This window comes from Glycine soja, chromosome 10 (genome assembly GCF_004193775.1).
Source record: "Glycine soja cultivar W05 chromosome 10, ASM419377v2, whole genome shotgun sequence".
NCBI classification, from domain to species: Eukaryota; Viridiplantae; Streptophyta; class Magnoliopsida; order Fabales; family Fabaceae; genus Glycine; species Glycine soja.
Window position 1 is genome coordinate 46,061,764 of NC_041011.1, and position 18,952 is coordinate 46,080,715.

The 18,952-nt window shown below is 31.0% G+C and overlaps 3 protein-coding genes across 6 annotated transcripts; 1 reads left to right on the forward strand and 2 right to left on the reverse strand.

The window, feature by feature from the left end:
* Positions 1 to 1,903: 1,903 nt before the first annotated feature.
* LOC114369983 lies at positions 1,904 to 5,693 on the reverse strand. 2 transcript variants are annotated; one of them, XM_028327263.1, is made up of 5 exons: positions 5,360 to 5,693; positions 5,103 to 5,241; positions 3,713 to 3,798; positions 3,435 to 3,603; positions 1,904 to 2,098 (listed from the first exon to the last, which is right to left on the reverse strand). In XM_028327263.1, the coding sequence occupies exons 1-4, from the start codon at positions 5,621 to 5,623 to the stop codon at positions 3,445 to 3,447; spliced, it is 648 nt and encodes a 215-aa protein (XP_028183064.1). In that variant the 5' UTR covers positions 5,624 to 5,693; the 3' UTR covers positions 1,904 to 2,098; positions 3,435 to 3,444. The 2 variants fall into 2 exon arrangements, with proteins under 2 accessions (XP_028183064.1, XP_028183063.1); XM_028327262.1 differs by having other exon boundaries at positions 1,904 to 2,110.
* A 760-nt stretch (positions 5,694 to 6,453) lies between these two features.
* On the reverse strand, positions 6,454 to 11,727 carry LOC114370013 (elongation factor 1-alpha-like). 3 transcript variants are annotated; one of them, XM_028327297.1, is made up of 3 exons: positions 11,599 to 11,727; positions 8,059 to 8,537; positions 6,454 to 7,757 (listed from the first exon to the last, which is right to left on the reverse strand). In XM_028327297.1, exons 2-3 carry the CDS (start codon positions 8,518 to 8,520, stop codon positions 6,873 to 6,875), a joined length of 1,347 nt encoding a protein of 448 aa, XP_028183098.1. In that variant the 5' UTR covers positions 8,521 to 8,537; positions 11,599 to 11,727; the 3' UTR covers positions 6,454 to 6,872. The 3 variants fall into 3 exon arrangements, with proteins under 3 accessions (XP_028183098.1, XP_028183101.1, XP_028183099.1); XM_028327300.1 differs by lacking the exon at positions 11,599 to 11,727 and adding an exon at positions 11,042 to 11,110 and having other exon boundaries at positions 8,059 to 8,487; XM_028327298.1 differs by lacking the exon at positions 11,599 to 11,727 and adding an exon at positions 9,584 to 9,704.
* Positions 11,728 to 16,311: 4,584 nt separating this feature from the next.
* Positions 16,312 to 17,445, forward strand: LOC114370609. Its single transcript, XM_028328004.1, has one exon. It carries the CDS (start codon positions 16,535 to 16,537, stop codon positions 17,279 to 17,281), a length of 747 nt encoding a protein of 248 aa, XP_028183805.1. The 5' UTR covers positions 16,312 to 16,534; the 3' UTR covers positions 17,282 to 17,445.
* Positions 17,446 to 18,952: the final 1,507 nt, after the last annotated feature.

Here is an 18,952-nt window from a genome sequence, read left to right on the forward strand (position 1 = left end):
AATCATTTTATTTTCTTTTTTAGACCTCGATTCCATATTTTTTTAGATACATTTTGGTTCCATTTTTTTTTCTAGTGAAACATTTTGATTCCATGTAATTGACGTGTTTATGATATAAATATGGAATTGTGGTCTTCTATTACTATAAGCTTTTGTCTTTCCTTAAGCTAAACTATAGAGAAGTTACTTTTTTTTTCATTTATTTAAGGGAAGTGTTAAACAACAATATTTCTGTTAGGAGATTTATATCAATTTTCATATATTATCCAATCAATTTGATAAAGAGAAAAAAAATTATGCATTGTTAATGTACAGATTTTTATAAAGTCATTCAATCATAACTCATTATATATAATAAATTTATTAACTTTTAAAATAATTATTAGTTATTTTAAAGTAATTCAAATAATAATTTATAATTAAATGGTAGTATAAAATTATTTTACATCATTAGTACATACAATTAAACTCTTTAATTAATTTTTTTAGATATTTAATTAAACCCTTTAGTAAGTTGTTCTTTTTTTAGGAGTTACTTATCTCATAAATAAATTGGATGCACAATTATTAGCAACTATCAGATTTTTTTTTTTTGATAAGGATACTATTAAAATAATTTGCTCGCTTAATTTTAAATTGTATCATTTTTTTTCAATTTGAAATTGCATGATTTTAAAATTAAGGGAAAACCACTAATGTTTTTGTTTTTTATTTTATTTTATTTTAATATTACATTATTTATTTTGATTATCAGATTCTTTTTTAAAAAATGTTAATAAAACGTTTGATCTTTAAAAAACGATTTTAATTTTAAAAAAATTAAACTTGTACTTATCTAAAACATATTATTGTTTGTAAAACCAAAAATAGAACATAAGTATGTGTGTAAACTTAGAATTACACTTACCTAGGAACATATATTTTTTTGTCTATAAAACCAAAATAGAACATACGTATGTGTGTAAAGTTAGATTTTGTTTTTTGAAGAGGTGTAAAGTTAGAATTATATTATCTAAAAACATATTTTTGTCTATAAAACTAAAAATAGAATGCGTGTGTAGAATAACTTACATAATTGAATATCCTGTCAAAAAACTTACATAATTGAATAACTTTTAGCACAGTATGAAACTAATTAATCTTACCATTTGTGTGTACAAGCTAAATGCTTTTATACATATATAATTTAATAACTTTTAATAGAATATGAATATTTAATTAACCTTACCGTTGGACTAAAAATTTAATAAACACTTAATTTTATTAAGTCAGAATAAATTAAAGTTATTTAAAAATAAAAAAAAACAGTTTAATTTTCATATACTAAAAATTAATTAAAATTTTGAGTTAAATAACAAATATTTTTATAAACAACTAGATATCACCGTACGTATAAATTGTAGGTGATGTCTGAATAAAGAATTTCAAAGTTTTGAGAAATTAAAAATGTATAGGAGTTTAAGTACTTCAAATTTTCTTTTATCTTTAAAATACTTATTTGGATTAAGTGATTTAAGTTTCTTGTATTTCAAAGTTTTTGTTTAGCCAAGTAGTTTAATTTCCATCATATGAAAATTTCATTTGTATTATTTGAAATTCCTTCATTTTGCTTGAAAAAAAAAGAAGCTATAAACTTCCTATCATTTAAAAAGTTTTTTTTTTTGGATTTGATATCCACATAAGTCGTTTTGATATATAATATTTTAAATTTACTTAAAATTTGAATTCCTCTCTCAAAGTTCTCCATCATTATGATATATAGTTTTTTTATATTTAGTATCTAACCTTGTTGCAGATTCAGATAGTTAATTTTCGGTAACAAAATTAGATAAAAGGACTTAATTAAAAGAATAAATATAAATTTAAGGGTTCAATTAAAAAAAGTTAAAAAAATACTCAATAATTCAAGGACATGTAGAATAATTTAGCCATAAATTTCATGCTTGTACACTAGTAATTCAAAATACTTTATCATCACATGAAATTAAATAGGAAGGGTATTTTGTGTGATTCACGTGCTGTCTTTCCTCTGCACAGTACATCAATGATTCAATGATGTTTGCAAATGGTTAGTGGTATTTGCTCCAAAGTTTTCATCCTGCAAAGTATACTAAGGCAGGACAACTTTAGCATATTAAATCATACTAAGGGAGTAGTTTCAAGCAATCTTATTCCCTTTTCTTTTTCATCTACTTTTCATACACACTGTACTCAAGTGAGTAATGGTCTTATGGTCATGTACAAGATTTTTTTATTTTATTTTTTCTTTAACAGTGTACCATGTGACATTGATTTTAATGACTATAAAAAATCAATATAAATTTTTTACATTTTTAAAAATAATTATTATAAAAACCAATAGACTTAACCTTCATAATAATTTGCTATCAAATAACAATATAATTTAAATTATTAGTGCATACTGTGGCAATAGTTTAGGATTCCACTAAATAGTTTTTTTTTATTTATACAGTTCTAAAGGGCTCACCTAGATCGATTGGTATTTTTTTTCATACACTTCAATTAAATGTTTTTATGTTCCATTAACGGTAACAAAAATAAGTACAATGAAAAATACAATTTTTTTTTGTGTAAAAACCGTTGTTACATAATCTAAGGATCCGGTTATATGCATTAAACATAACTATTAAAGAGCATTTAATATACTTTATAAGTATTTGTAATTATTCAAAAGTAATATTAATTAATTTTTATATTTTCAATATAATAAAGTCCTTGTTACGTTTATTTTTCAACTGATACCCTCAAACCAATATATGTTGATCAGATTTCTCAATAGCAAAAAAAAAAAAAAAAGTGTTAATATAAGTAAAAGTAGTTTTTTTTTTTTTTTTTTACTGATACCCCACATCAAAACATTGCAGCAACAAATCTCAAGTTAGGAATAATAGTTAAAAAAAAATTTCCTCAAAGAGTCAGCAAGTAAAGTTCATCATCAAGAATCACGATTCACTTCTATTGCGACTAACTACTATTAAGTTCCAGTAAAAGAGCCTCAAATCCTTAATCCTTAAAATTAACATTTGGTAATTGCCATATAAAAAATAAAGGTTGCGTACGCGCGTAATTCTAAAATTGAAGGCTCTTCATCAGTTCCTATCAACAAACAGCTGTAGCCAACCACTCAAAAGAAAAGTTCATACTAGATTTCCAAAATATGAAGACCTAACAAAGTCATGTATGCCAGCAGGTGGAAAGCATTCGAGTTTTAGTATAACAAAAAGTTAGGGTTACAGACTTTGTTTGGAAACGCTTTCGGAGGTAGATTTGACATAAAAATTTTCAAGTTACTAGCTTTAGCTTCTGCATCTTCTTTTAGATTATTTATAAAAGAAAACAGTGTTTACAATTACCATGGACTACATTATATGATTTTGCTTTTCTACCCAATGTAAAACTGAAAAATAACCTACCTGATCATGTCTACTGGTTTTTCTTAATCCTGGATGTTGAAAAGGATGATCTCGGTTTCTGACTGGATTTTCTTGTTTTGTCGGCATCTGCATTGGAACTTCTAATAATGAAAAGGAAAGTTTCAACAAACATGGCACCAACCAACCCAAGAATTCCTCCAGCGGCATTCTGGAAATAGAGACAAGAAAGGAAGGAAACGAAGAGAAATGAAAACTCATAACTACAACTATTTGAGGATATAAATGAATAACAATGAAAAACAGATTTTAGGTAGTACCATGGCAGGACTGTGATTAAACAATGCTCTAAATGCTGCATATCCGAGAAGATAGCCAGTAAACATGGTAACCACAACATGCAAACCTGAAAATGTTAAAGGAAAAAATAGAAAAAATGAAATCAAATAGAGCTACTTCAGAGATATGCAGGTAAGCACAAACCTTGTAAATATATGACATCAGAGATACTGAATATGGCAAATCACATCCCTAGAAAATAGAGGGTGAAAATACTAAAGATTTTTGTCATCAAAATTGAATTTCTCTATTTCATTGTAACAGAGAGAATATTGAAAGGGCTAATTTTTAAGTAACATCACTACTCCCAACAATCACCAAAGAAAGACTTCCAGCATAAAGAAAATTGCTAGGTCTTACACATTACTAAATACTCACTAGTCTTACACATTACTAAATTCTCACTGACAGTCACAAGTAGTCACAACCATAGATTATCATGTATGGTAAATTTTTTCACTTTTGTCATAACTACTTAAAAAGTCATATCTAGGGTGATTTCTAATTGGATGACAATGTAAAAATCTTTACACGAACAGTACATAGAAATTAGATTCTAATATGAATATCTGGTGCCTGTATATATAATAGGTACTGCAGTCTGTAATCTATTATTAGCCAAAGATAACTAACAGAATCATTAACCATCAGTACCACCAATAGCCTGGCCCAAACAGAAACAGAAAAGCAGGGCGGAGAGATCTCAGTACCAATGCCAGAAGAATATTTCTTCACATGCAGTCAACAAGCATGGAAAAACAAAAAGCCAGAGACAAAAGGTATGCATGAAGTGTCGAAAAGATGAACGTCAATAAAATGTAATATCTCCTTTTCACTTCCCATTATGCATTTTTCCTTTTCTAGTTTCATACAAACATTAACGTTGTCAAGTTCAATTGACAAACTTCATAGAAAAAGATAAAAAAAAACGGCATTACCATGAATGTACATAAAAGACCTAAAAAAACACAACAGTTGACTACATATGCATTCAAATTACATTTTTTGTAGTAATACTAATAACTTGTGAAAAACTTCCAGCCAAACTGCATCGCAATATATGGCATACTTGGTTCAGCAACAAAACCTGGTGAGCTACTCAATCCAGCAAAGGATGTTCAAAAACTCAATGAGCAAATTAACACGCCAAAGCTTCAACAAGGATTTGCTACATGAGTTTAATTTTCAAAGTGTCACTGTAATTTTTTTTTAAACTGTCAACTAATTAGAAATCACTCTACATATAATTTTTATAGTAATTATTACAAAATTCAACAATCCTATCATAGTTCAAATTACATTCTAATTAAATTCATATATGTGAGTCTGGCATAGTTGTTGTAGGAGATTGAAGTGACTTTTTTTTTTTACCAAAGCCTAATTGATCCTTGTAAGAAGAGAAGGGTTCCTGAACATCCTTAGGCGGCGTAATATCCTTCACAAGCTCTTGATACGCTTTCCTCTCCGCTATATCTTCCAACTTTTTCAGCCTCGCCTTCAATTCTTCACTCTTCGCACCAATAATAGTTACATAAAATTGAATGGATCAACAAATTTCGAAGCCACAAAAACAACATAATTGAAGGGAATTGCAAAGGTGAGTGGGAGTAGGGATTGATTGTACTTACCTTTTCCCTGGGCTTAGGGCTGGAGAAGATGAAGCGGGTGCCCGAAAAGAGTCGGGTCAAGTCGGGTCTGGTTGATGGGTCAGAGGCCATCCACACAGTGCGAAATGGCACGTAGGGTATCTCCGACTGGAGGAGCAGATCGGAGGATGTTCGTTGAAGTTCGTCGGAGAGAGTCGCGTCTTTTGATGCGTCGGAAAGGAAATCCCGAATCGGGTCAGTTCTGGATATCACTAACCCGACCCGGTTTGACTTGTCAGTACCCATTGTTTGCTTGGTTCTCTGTGCTCTGTCTCCCGCACTACTGCAGCACCATTCACGAATCACAAGATAATAATAATCTCTTGTTACATAGTTTAACTCTTTTTTTTCTAATTAAAAATAAATAAATTACTCACCATGAAATCATGTTTAGGAATAAAATATATTTGTTTAGTCTATTTTATGTATATTTATTTTTAATATAATTTATTGTTTTATTTTATAAAGAAATTTGAGAAAAAAATAAATAAATTAAGCTCTTTTGATGAAAAATCAGTAAAAATTTAAATTATTAACATTTCATCACAATTAATTTTAACATACTAATTTTCAACATATTTATATTATGAATTTATCTTTTATTTTTCTTCTTTTCTTTTCTCTTCTCTTCTCTTCTCTTCTACCCCTCAATTGCTTAAAAATTAATTATATGCGAATCTAAACACAAATAAATCTTTATAAACTTTGACACTTCAACTTTCACTTTATTACACTTAAAAATGATAAAAATGTTTACTTCTTTTCTCCTCGACTAAAAATCTCGAGATTTAAATTTATTTTTATCAAAATTATCCACCATGACAATTTTTTTCCTTGCCGAAATTAAGTAAACATAAAGTGCTTTAGCAATATAGAGCAAACTAGGCCTTTAGAATTAGGGAACCTGAATAAGGGCTCTTTTTATACATCTGTCTTGGTACCATATAAATTACCAAATGATCCGTATAGCATGTTTGGTTGACATGCTTCACATTCTCACAAACAAAGTAAGGGCTAGTCCATATAACTTCATATTTTGTTGCAGGTTTTGAGTTATGATCCAGAAGCAAACACGGTAAGCTTTAAAGATCTCACCAATCACATTTGAAATGCTTCCAACATTCTGGCTCCAGAATATCTTTTACCGCCACATGAATGACCCACAAAAGATTTAAAATAAGAATAATTATAACAACACAATATAGACTTGAAATTCAAAAGCCAAACCTGCAGCATAGGACTAGTACTATGCAGCTTATTGTTCTTACAGAGACACATTGTAATAGAAACAAAGCATAACAATGAAAAAGAAATAGCCTTGCCACCGTCGATCAAGAACCCAGTTCTGGGAACAAAAGTTGCGAGATGACGGAGCAAACCTGACACAAAATCTGATAAACAAGTTCCCTACACGAAAAAATGAAGTACTACGAACAAGAAACCATTTATTGTAGTCATAATAATAGAGTTTCCTTGATAAACCATCCAGCACAATTCATTTGGCCTTCTTCTGTGCAGCCTTGGTGACCTTAGCTCCAGTAGGGTCCTTCTTCTCGACGCTCTTGATGACTCCCACAGCCACAGTTTGACGCATGTCTCTCACAGCAAAACGACCAAGTGGAGGATACTCGGAGAAGGTTTCAACCACCATGGGCTTGGTGGGAATCATCTTGACCAAACCAGCATCACCATTCTTCAGGAATTTGGGCTCCTTCTCAAGTTCCTTACCAGATCGCCTGTCAATCTTGGTCAAGAGTTCAGCAAACTTGACGGCAATGTGGGAGGTGTGGCAATCAAGAACAGGTGCATAGCCATTTCCAATCTGTCCAGGGTGGTTCATGATGATAACTTGGGATGTGAAGTTAGCAGCCTCCTTGGCAGGGTCATCCTTAGAGTTAGACGCAACAAAACCACGCTTGAGATCCTTGACAGCAACATTCTTAACATTGAATCCCACATTGTCACCAGGATGGGCCTCAGTGAGAGTTTCATGGTGCATCTCCACAGACTTAACTTCAGTTGTTAGTCCAGTTGGTGCAAAGGTAACCACCATTCCAGGTTTCAAGACACCGGTTTCAACCCGTCCAACAGGCACAGTTCCTATCCCACCAATCTTGTAGACATCCTGAAGGGGCAATCGGAGAGGCTTGTCCGATGGCCTCTTGGGCTCATTGATCTGATCAAGGGCCTCAAGAAGGGTTGGACCCTTGTACCAGTCAAGGTTTGTAGACCTCTCAATCATGTTATCTCCCTCAAAACCAGAGATGGGAACAAAAGGAATTTTGTCAGGGTTGTATCCGACCTTCTTCATGTAGGAAGAAACTTCCTTGACAATTTCATCGTACCTTGCCTTGGAGTACTTAGGTGTAGTGGCATCCATCTATTCAAGTGAGCCAGAAACGAGAACTTGAGTAAATTAACTAAAAAACAATCAATAATAACCAAGAGCGTGTTTGGTTTCATGTTGGAGAATTGATTCTAAGTTGAAACAACTTTGAGTAGTTTTTGTATTTGATCAAAAAAATTTATACTTCTAAGTTTACTCCTAACATGACATCCAAATATAAATCACATCACTTCAAAATCAATTTTATCCAAAATCAACTTTGCATACACTCATTCAAACAAGCACTAAATGTGACTTTCAAGTGCAGGGAGATAAGGATCTAAAAGTCAGATACCTTGTTGCAGCAGCAAATCATCTGCCTCACACCAAGAGTGAATGCAAGGAGAGCATGCTCACGAGTCTGTCCATCCTTGGAAATACCAGCTTCAAAACCACCAGTGGTGGAATCAATAATAAGAACAGCACAGTCAGCTTGGGATGTTCCAGTAATCATGTTCTTGATGAAATCCCTATGTCCAGGGGCATCAATGACTGTGCAGTAGTACTTTGTGGTCTCAAACTTCCACAGAGCAATATCAATGGTGATTCCTCTTTCACGCTCAGCCTTGAGCTTGTCAAGCACCCAGGCATACTTGAAAGACCTCTTATTCATCTCAGCAGCTTCCTTCTCGAATCTCTCGATGACACGCTTGTCAATACCTCCGAGCTTGTAGATAAGGTGACCGGTGGTGGTTGACTTCCCAGAGTCGACATGGCCAATGACCACGATGTTAATGTGAACCTTTTCCTTACCCATTACTACTGAAACTTAATCTGCCATTTTTAAACACAAAAATCAATCATCTAAGAACAAAACAAAATCAACAAAACACCACACACTTCCCCGAAAATGGATAAACCCTGACACTCAATGAAAATTAAATGACAAATATACCCAAAGCATCACGGAACTGACAAATCAAAAACAAGAACGATCAAACATAGCAGGCTACACATGTTAAAGCAGGTTTAGTAAAAAACTGTATAACCTTCAAAACAATCCTAAGTATATGATTCAAAACAAAAATAGCATCACAACATCCATATGCATATGTTTATCCACAGAACCACGTAACACCTCAGACTCGGTAAAAAAAAAGATCTAACAATTAGTACTCGAACTTAGAGCAAGAAAAATCTGCCAGTGAAAAGCAGAAATCAATAATCTAATATAGATCAAACAACATCACAGAGCTTACAACACCTCTACCCTAAACATAACCTCGACACTCAAAAAGAAGAAAAATCAAATGAACCATATACCAACAACACCACAGAGCTGACAAATCTTCAAATCGGCAAGATAGATCAAACAAAGTAGACACAACATGTTATAGCAGATTGAGTAAAAACTAAAAACTATATAACCGTATAAGCTTCAAAATAATACAAAGTATAAAAAACTTCGTACCCCATTGCCCAGAGGCTCTTCGCTATGCGAAGGTATGAGGGAGGGATGTTGTACGCAGCCTTACCCTTGCATATGCAAAGAGGCTGTTTCCGGATATGATACAAAACAATAGAATGCACGTATGTTTATCCACACCAACACATAAGACCCCAAGCACTCAGTGAAATAAAAATATATACAACAATAACCAAAGAAACTACTGATTCAAATTTACACGATTTTCACACTATCTAGATTCATAAATTCGATTTAACAGGCACATAAATCCCAACAAACATCAAATAATTAAACACAAAAGAGGAATTGATTATACACCATAGTCAAATAGATAAACTAATTAACAGCGTTAACAAGTCTGTGAATCGATAATAATCCATCAATAACAAGAAAATTTAGAGGGAAAGATAACCTTGGAGAAAGAAGCCGCGAGAAGAGAAGGAGTGTAGCAGGGAAAAGTGCTTAAGGGATTAGAGGGTTTATAAACAAACATCTAACCTTGTGTAGCAAGTCATAGAATGTTACAAATAATACATAGCTAACCTTGCACGGCAAGTCATAGACGACAAATCAAGTCTTCCTTCTTTGTGTTTGTCACCACAAAATAATAAAGAATTACAAGAATTAACAAATGTTTTTTTATTATTTTAAAATAATTCATATATTTGTCTCAAATAATTTATTTTTTAAAGTGAGTATTAACTTTTGAAAAAATAGAAGTTAATCATAAAAAACACGTTAGAAATATTACTGACCTTCTAATTTGGCAAAGTTAATTCAAGTCACTAAATGCGGAACAACATCGTAACACAATGCCTCTTCCAATTTTTATTTTTTTTGGTGAATATAAAGACTTAGAAGCCTCTAGGAAAAACAATACAAGCAGAATCTGCTGTTACCGCAGTAGCAATAAAGCTAGTAGCAAATTCAAAAAAATATAAAGACGTAGAAAGTGAAGTTCCATGCTTAGCTAACAATGCCTCTTCCAATTTATTCTGAGTCAATTTATTTTATTGATTATGCTTAAACTTTTTTTCGTGTCTCGCTTATTTAATCTTAAAACAGAACAACTTTGCTGTGCTTTGTGGCACAAACTTTATTTGTCCCCCAAAACTGAAAACAAACATACAGGCCAAAAAATTACTTGGTTACTTTTCATTTACGAAGTTGAACATATTACTTGCATGTGGCCTGTAATTTTGTGCACTAAAATGTATAATCTTATAACTAAATGTATGTTTTTTTAAAATGAATACACAACTTGGCTACGATTAGGAAAATGCTATTTCACCCCAAGTACTAATTAGATCATTTTTCCCCTAAAAATTGATAATTTTTCAATTAAAAATAGTTATTTTCCCTTTTTTAATGGAACTTTACAATTTAAAATATTCAACACACTAATTTAAATTTGTTATATGTTCACGACAATTCAGATAAGTTTTATATTATGTTGTTTTTTGTGAATGTTTTATATTATGTTATGTCATACTGTGTTTTAAAATTAGTCATTCTATTTAGTTTTTTAAATTGTCATCTCGTCTCTTTTATAGTAAACATCTTAAATCAGTAGATCCTTAAATTTTAATCTCTTTGTACATAAAATATACTAAACTTTAATTTTGTCCCATATCAAGTTTAATCATTGTGGATTGCAGTCCAAAAAAAAGCTTAATCCTTAAACCTTATCTATTTAAGTGCATAAAAACTTTAATGTATATTTAAAAAAATACTCATTTTGTAAATAGTCTCATACTGGGTTAAATTACTAATAAATAAAAAATCTCAACCATTTATTTATTCTAAATCCCATTTTGTAATTTATTAGTTTTGTGGTGGTTGATTTCCCAGAGTCGACATGGCCAAGGACCACGATGTTAATGTGAACCTTTTCCTTACCCATTATTACTGTAACTTAATCTGCCCTTTTTTAACACAAAAATCAATCATCCAAGAACAAAACAAAATCAACAAAACAGCACACCCTTCCCCGAGAAAACATAAACCCTGACACTCAATGAAAATTAGACGACAAATATAACCAAAGCATCAGGGAGCTGACAGATCAAAAACAAGAAAGATCAAACATGGCAGACGACACATGTTAAAGCAGGTTTGGTAAAAACTGTATAACCTTCAAAACGATACGAAGTATATGATTCAAAACAAAAATCATCACAACATTCAGGTGCATATGTTTATACAACAATAACCAAAAGAAACTACCAATTCCTCCAATCCTAAATTCGATTTAACAGGCACAAATAAATTACAAACAAAATTAAATATAAAAATCTGACAATTTAATAATTAAAAAACAAACGAGGAATAAAGTATCCGCCATGGCCAAGTAGAGAAAATTTAACAAATCTACGAAGCTAGGATAAGAACATCAGTAGCTAGAAAAAAAATTGAGCGAGAGTTAACCTCAAAGAAAGAAGCTGCCCTAAAACCCTGGCCGTGAGAAGAGGAGGAGTGTAGTGTAGCAGAGAAAATTGCTTGACTAAGGGGTTTAGAGGGTTTATATACTAGAACTCGTTTGTTTGCGTTGACGGAAATATCCTCACTTTTTCGCGTTTTATAATTTTAATTCCAGTTGTATCCCTATTATTCTGCTTACGTGGCGCCAATTGAAACCCCATTCTGACGCCGATTGCTTGTTGTGTTGTCTCCTCTGGCGGCACAAGATAGAAACATACGAATTAGGGTTGTCAGTTATAAGCTAAAACCCTATTTAATTTAAATATCAGTTTAAATATTAGTAATAATAAAAGATAAAAGATGATAATACCAGATTTATCTTTCAGTCAAAAAGAAATATCAGATCTATTTAAATGCCATAAAGATATAAGATTTTCAAATTCAAATACGTTATCATCATGTATATTTTTTATGTGTACAATGTCAACATTTTAAATTATATTTAGATTTAATTACTATTTTAATCTCTATTTTATTTTTAAGAATTAATTTTTTATTTTTAAAAGAAACATTGCTCGAGCAATCATACCTAGGCGGCTAGGTCTAATTTAGTTCTAAATCCCATTTTGTAATTAAATATATTTTACGTTTGCGTCGTGAGTTGCATTACACGCAATGAAATAATAGTGGGCTAAATTTGGTCAAATACACAAGTCGCACATGGACGATGGATTGAAAAAACAAACTCCATTAAAGTAAACGTCAAAGTAAGAAACTATAAATTCATTTATTGTTTCTTTAACGCGCTTGTAAAAAAAATAAAAATAAATGGAACATTAACGCGTTTATAATTTGTAAACGAAACCGACGTGTATCTTCCTATTAGTTATAAATTAAAAGTAATATTTCCGTTACTTCTGTTTCCTTTATCTGTCATTTTCAAGGTTTTTTTTGGCTACAAGTCATTTTCAAGGAAATTTTTTTATTTCTATTTAGTTGTTATTTTTAAATTCTATATTAATAATATTATTATTTCCTGAATTATCCTTAATAAAGAAAGAGTATTTTTGGTTTAAGAAAGAAAGTGAAAGAAAAGGAAGAAGATGAATGAAAAGTAAGAAATTTTTGTAGAATGTTTGATAAGAAGGAATTTAAAAAAAAAAAAAAGTAAAATATGCATATAAAATATATAACACAAGTTTGTCAAGAATGGAAATTCCACTTTTCATCCTCATGGGTATGTCTAATAGATTCCATTGGGAATTTAGATATCTATATGTGTATTTGGAAAGACGTTCAAATCATGTTCAATCGAAAGGTTCTCGCGTTCTGATGTAAAAATTAAGTCTAAAGCATCTCTTAAGTGCCACTTTTGCGCAAATGTTGGTTGCGTTCTGTTGGACTCTTAGGCAAACAGAGACTATACCTTAGCATTTGATTTTCCAACACAGCCTAGCTGGACAAAAAAAATTAGTATTTTGACTAAATTGCTAAAATATGAAGCTAAGAATTACCATGAGCTCTACAAATTATTTGTGTCTTTCTCGCTAACTGATAGTATTTTTCCGGAAAAGATCATAGTCCCTTCATCAGTTCCTGCCCCACTCAGATTTATAAGTCTGTTTTAGTTGATTATAAATAGGTGTATATTAGAAAAATATAAATAATTTTAACATAACTAGTTAAAAAAAATCACTTTTCTTAGTATATTGTAACTTAATTTAACAATCGATAGAAAGAAATAACACGAGTAACTCAAACATAAGTTTGGCAGTAACTGAGTTAAGCTAACAAGTTTTAGCCATAAACAACAAATATCTCGTAAATTCGTTGAAGTTAGTTTTATAACACATGCATTAATAAATGCTTGTTAGGTCATGTGATAAAGTAAGAAGGAATTTAATTTATCTTAAGTAAGGTTTGATGTTTGGTTTTAGTAATGGAAAAAGAAAGGATACTTTCCTCATTTAATTTTGTATACGAGAAAAATTAGAGAGGAAAGAAAAAAAAATGGTGAGTCTCACACCAAAATCTATTCTTTTCAATTCGGAAACAAAATGTTACACTGAAAAAAAACAAAAGATACTTAGTGTATTTGGTTTCCATTTTCATTTTTTGTTTTCATTTTTTAAAAATTGTTTTCATTTTTAAAATATTAGAATTCTAAAGATATGTTTAATTTGATTTCTTATTTTTTGATTTTAGGAAATAAAAACATTGAAAATTTATGATATATTGACTTCTTGTCTTTTTTGTATTTTTAAATTTGCTTAAAATTACATTCATTGTCATCTTATTTTCATTTTACTTAAAATGAGATTCCTGTTTTCAACTGAAAACACTGAAAATAAAATTTTATTGTTTTCATTTTCTGATTGTTTTTTATTTTCATTTTCACTGAAAATATTTTCAAAAATCTAATCAAACACATTTTCATCACCATTTTCTATTTTCAGTGAAAATGAAAACAGAAAACAGGCAAACCAAACACCCTCTTAGCTCTTTTAATCAGCATTGACCATTGGGTAACACAATAATTTCTCAGTATCATTATTAAAATAAGGCTTAAATACATATTTTTAGTTCTGACAATTTAACTTTGCTTTTCATCCTTGTGAAAAAAAATAGTTTTAATTTTTATACTTTTTTTTTGTTTTTAAAGAGATTTAAATAGCACTTTAAATAGTGAAAAAATATTTAAATTATTTTAATAAAAAAAATAAAACAAAAATAATTTTGTAAAAGATTAAAACAATTTTTTAAGAACAAAAAAGTAAAAAGATAATTAATTACAGGAACTAAAAACATATTTAAAAGTTAGAATACTATTTCATGAATCAAAATGAAGTAATTTTAAAATTTTAAATTGAAAAGTCTTACCTGTTTATAATTTATATATTTTAACTTATATTTTATTATTAATATTATTTTAAAAAATATTGCTTAATTTTTTTTATATAATACTTGTTATGTACTCCATTTGGTTTTGTATATATAACAACCAGAAAAAATGAATGAAAAAGTTCTGTAAGTTATTTAATCATAACTTATTATTTATAATAAATTTGTTGATTTTTAAAATAATTATTTTAAAATAATATGTGATTAGATGATACTATAAAACTGATTTGCACATCATATACATTAAACTCATTTATAGTTTTCTTAAATATTTGAAAAATTATTTACTAATAAAAAATAAAAATCTGAAGTCATTTAAAGAGAATTGACTATAATTAAGTTGCACTTCTCCTTAATTAGCTATTATGGTTTAAATGTTATACTGAAGAGAACTAATTTCTCTAATAAATATTGCACCAGTTTTTTTTTTTTTTGAAGTAACTCCAGGTTAAAAAGGAACGTAATCTCAACTGAGATGAAAATTGCATGAAAATAATTTCACCATAAAAAAGTCAAAACTTGAAGTAAATTTTATATATTTCAAATTCATCACTGCTCAAAATCAACTCACAGGTCACAACACACTATCTCGTATTAAAAAGACCATTCAAGTCCTTTGACTTAGGAACGTTCTAAAAAGATCATTTCGCTGTTTAGCAGAGTTTGAACAAATTTATATAAAAAATTAGATTCTGAAAGAGCATATTTGTATACGTACTGTATGAATTAACTAGTTCTTCTTAACAAAATTATATATATATATATATATATATATATATATATATATATATATATATATATATATATATATATATACACTACTCAATCCTGCCCGATTAAGTTGAGTGTATGTAAATTATTAAGTAATAATACACTAGCTTCGGAAAGCAAACAACGCTCTCAAATTTGTTTATGAAATTATATCGCAACTCGATCTTTACCATGTTTTGCTCAAGTTTCAAATTGTGAATATATTTAAGGCCATGTATCAATAGAAATCTGGTCGCATAGGTATCATCAATATGAATTGTTTCACATTTTTCTTTAGCAACAACCGAAACTTAATACTTTAATCTAGCACTCTTAATTATTGCACTAGAAAAACAAACAACTCTCTGAAATTACTGATAAAAAAACTGTTAATGAAATTATTTATATAGCAACTCTTGTGCATGTTTTGCTCAAGTTTCAAATGGTAAATAATACTCAGGCCACACACACACACACAGATATATATATATATATATATATATATATATATATATATATATATATATATATATATATCAATAAATCTAGTTGCGTAGGTAACAAGTCCTGGATGAAAAACCAGTCTTGTGTCCTCATTTGTCTCCACAAAATAACAAAAAACAAAAAGCAAGTCAATATCAATGCACCAACAATAAGTAGTGGAGGCAAAAAAGGCAGAAGAGTAGAACTAGAAGCAAGCTAACTTTGCTGAACATGCCGGCTCCACATACGTCAACTGTGCCAAACAGCATATAAATAAATTAAGTGCCTCTAATGGGACCTTTGGTTTTGACTTCCAGACAAGAAGCCAAACACAAACTTAGCTCAGACATGTGGACACAACCTAAGCAGCCTCCATTTAAACTAGTAATATAATAGTAACACTTTCTAGAACGAGAGAATTGTTATATCTCCATGCATAAGTATAGTTTCATCTAGAAGTACTTTGAATTATGAATATTATATTATATGACCTCCTTTTTTAGCCTTTGGCGCCTGCTCCTTCTAGATGGTTGGTTAATCATACTGTTAAATTCGACTATACCTTGTTATTTATTTATTCTTTTTCATCTAGATGCAGGTATCGACTTTATCAACACAGCTAGCTTCAAGTACTTCTGTCTTTCTCTCTCTATTTCTCTTCCATATATACTGGGAATATTATTGAACAGATCAAGACACCCCCATAAGCAGCAAAACCTTATAAGAGAAAAAAAAATATATTCTTCACACTCGATCTTGTGTGTTCGTATATTAATTATTCCCTTTTGTTTCTTTCTTATTGCTATCAATGGCGACTAAAGAATTATTTCACTCATCAGATCAAGAAGAAGCAGTAAATGAAGAAAGCACTCTACTGCAGCATGAGGTAGATCCATACGAAGAAGAAGAAACTCTATCTCTTTCTGACCTTCCAATTTACAGTGGCGCCTCAATTTCAGCTAGATGGGGTGGTGATTTCTCCAAAGAAGATGGAAAAAACTTTGTTGACGATGACGACGATAATTTGTTCGAGTTCTTCAGTGAAGAATTCACCGCATCATCAACCAATTATGCAACCGCAGAGAATATAATCTTCTGCGGCAAACTCATCCCCTTCAAAGATATTAATCCTCCACGTGGTGATCAGAGCAATATCAATGTCCAAAAGGGTATTACAAAACGCAGTTCAAAGGGTTCAAAGAGTAGTTTTGCAGCCAGTGACTACTCATCATCGGTTGGGAAGGTGTCACTGGTGAGGAGTCCCACAAAGTCAAGATGGTTTTTGTTCATGTTTGGGATGTCAAAGTTGTCCATCACCACTGAGATGGAACTCAAAGACATTAGAAATAGGCAAAGCCGCCGTCGGAGGGGACCCACGGCGACGATGATGATTCCGGCTGCGCCGGAAAATGGAAAAGAAGAGGTGGTTGCTGTGAAGGAGAAGAGAAGCAGCTGCAAAGGGATGTGGAAGATGTTCAGGTCAATCTCTATGGTGTTAGGTTGCCATAGTAGTAATAAGATTGCAAACGACGTAGTAAAGGCTGCTTTTGTGTGACTTTTTTGAACGTGTCACGTGCCTGTAGAACATGCACCTACTACTCCAATTTGATCCGCACTTAGGGTTCATGAAGTTAGTTAGCTAGGGTTCAAAGGTTTTGTACTTGAATTTAATTTATATATTGATTGATGTTATTATATATATAAATTAAACTCAAAGTACGATATATCGGAAAATAAATCATTTCACACTTATATATAGATATGAACAGAAAATATATTTCAATGAAATTTTGTGTGTATTTTTTTATTAAGCACTTACACATCTATATCTTTATATAGTACTTTTATAAAAAAAATATTATAATAGAAAATAGAAACCAGTATAAAACTAATAATACTCTAACCAACTACTCATGATAATACCCTTACTTGTATTTGGATTAAACTTAACACTCCCCTTAATCTAAATCATTACAAGATATAACTCTCAACTTTATTTTGAGCTTTACAAATCTGTCAGACCTAATTGTCGTAGTTAGTAGGTCAGCTAGCTGAATTTCCGTTGAACACTATGTCATTTCAAGCTTTCCATTATTCACATGCTCCCTTAGGAAATTGAATCTGATTTCTATGTGCTTACTTCTCCTATGTGAGACTGGATTTTTAACTAAATTAATAGCTGACTTGTCATCAAGTAGGAATTTTAATAGGTTTCTTTGCTTCAAACTTCAATTCATCTAACAATGAATCTAGCCAAATAGTTTGGCAAGTAGCATATGAGCTTGTTATATATTCAACCTCACAGGAAGACAAGGCCATCACAGGTAGCTTCTTAGAGCACCATGAAATTGGAGCACCTAAAAATTTGAACAAGTACCCTGTAGTGCTTCTCCTAACTGTTTTGTCTCCACATCAATCTGAATCAGAATACCCCAGTAAACTCACTGTTCCCTGGTCTATCTTCCTAGTAAACAAAACACCATATTCCAATGTTCCCTTCACATACCTCAAAATCCTTTTGGCAGTCGTCAAATGAGACTCTTATGGATTATTCATGAACCTACTGATTAAACCAACAACAAAGGAGAGGTTAGGTCTACTGTTACATAGGTACTTCTAGGAGCCAACTAGTTGCTTATACATGGTTGGATCCACTACTTCTTCTTCTTCTGCTATTTCCAATTTTGTATTAACCTCTGCTGGAGTATTTGCAAGATTGCAATCTGCCATATCAAATCTTTTCAATACATCATTAGCATACTTTTGCTAGTGAAACATAATTCCCTCTAAGGTAGTTACAAATTATAACCCAAGCAAATAAGCTAGAGTACCAAGGTCTGTCATGTCAAATTCTTGCATCATTTGTGCCTTAAAGAACTCAATACCCTTTAAATCACTGCTTGTTATTAGTAGATCATCTTCATACAAGCAAATCAGAATCACACTTGTCTCCTTCTTCACATAAATACTATATTCAACCGAACATTTCTTGAATCCACTTTGAATCAAGAATGTGTCAATCCTTCTATTCCATGCCTTGGGAGCTTGCTTTAGGCCATACAATGCCTTGTTAAGCCTATACACTTTGTCTTCCATTCCTTCTTTCACAAAGCCTGGTGGTTGAGTCACAAAAACAGATTCCTCTAATGGACCATTCAGAAAAGTAGATTTTGCATCTATGTAAAACAGTGCCCAATTGTGGTTGCTAGCCATTGCTACTACTAGT

Bases quoted from the DNA above. Each gene is read 5' to 3' on its own strand.
- LOC114369983 (XM_028327263.1), bottom strand. From the start codon at position 5,623: ATGGGTACTGACAAGTCAAACCGGGTCGGGTTAGTGATATCCAGAACT. The intron at 3,799-5,102 runs GTAAAAAAAAAA...TAACATTTTCAG, and splicing joins CAAGGATCAATTAGGCTTTG to GTTTGCATGTTGTGGTTACC. The intron at 3,604-3,712 runs GTACTACCTAAA...CTCTATTTCCAG, and splicing joins TTAATCACAGTCCTGCCATG to AATGCCGCTGGAGGAATTCT.
- LOC114370013 (XM_028327297.1), bottom strand. From the start codon at position 8,520: ATGGGTAAGGAAAAGGTTCACATTAACATCGTGGTCATTGGCCATGTC. The intron at 7,758-8,058 runs GTATCTGACTTT...TCACTTGAATAG, and splicing joins TGATTTGCTGCTGCAACAAG to ATGGATGCCACTACACCTAA.
- LOC114370609 (XM_028328004.1), top strand. From the start codon at position 16,535: ATGGCGACTAAAGAATTATTTCACTCATCAGATCAAGAAGAAGCAGTA.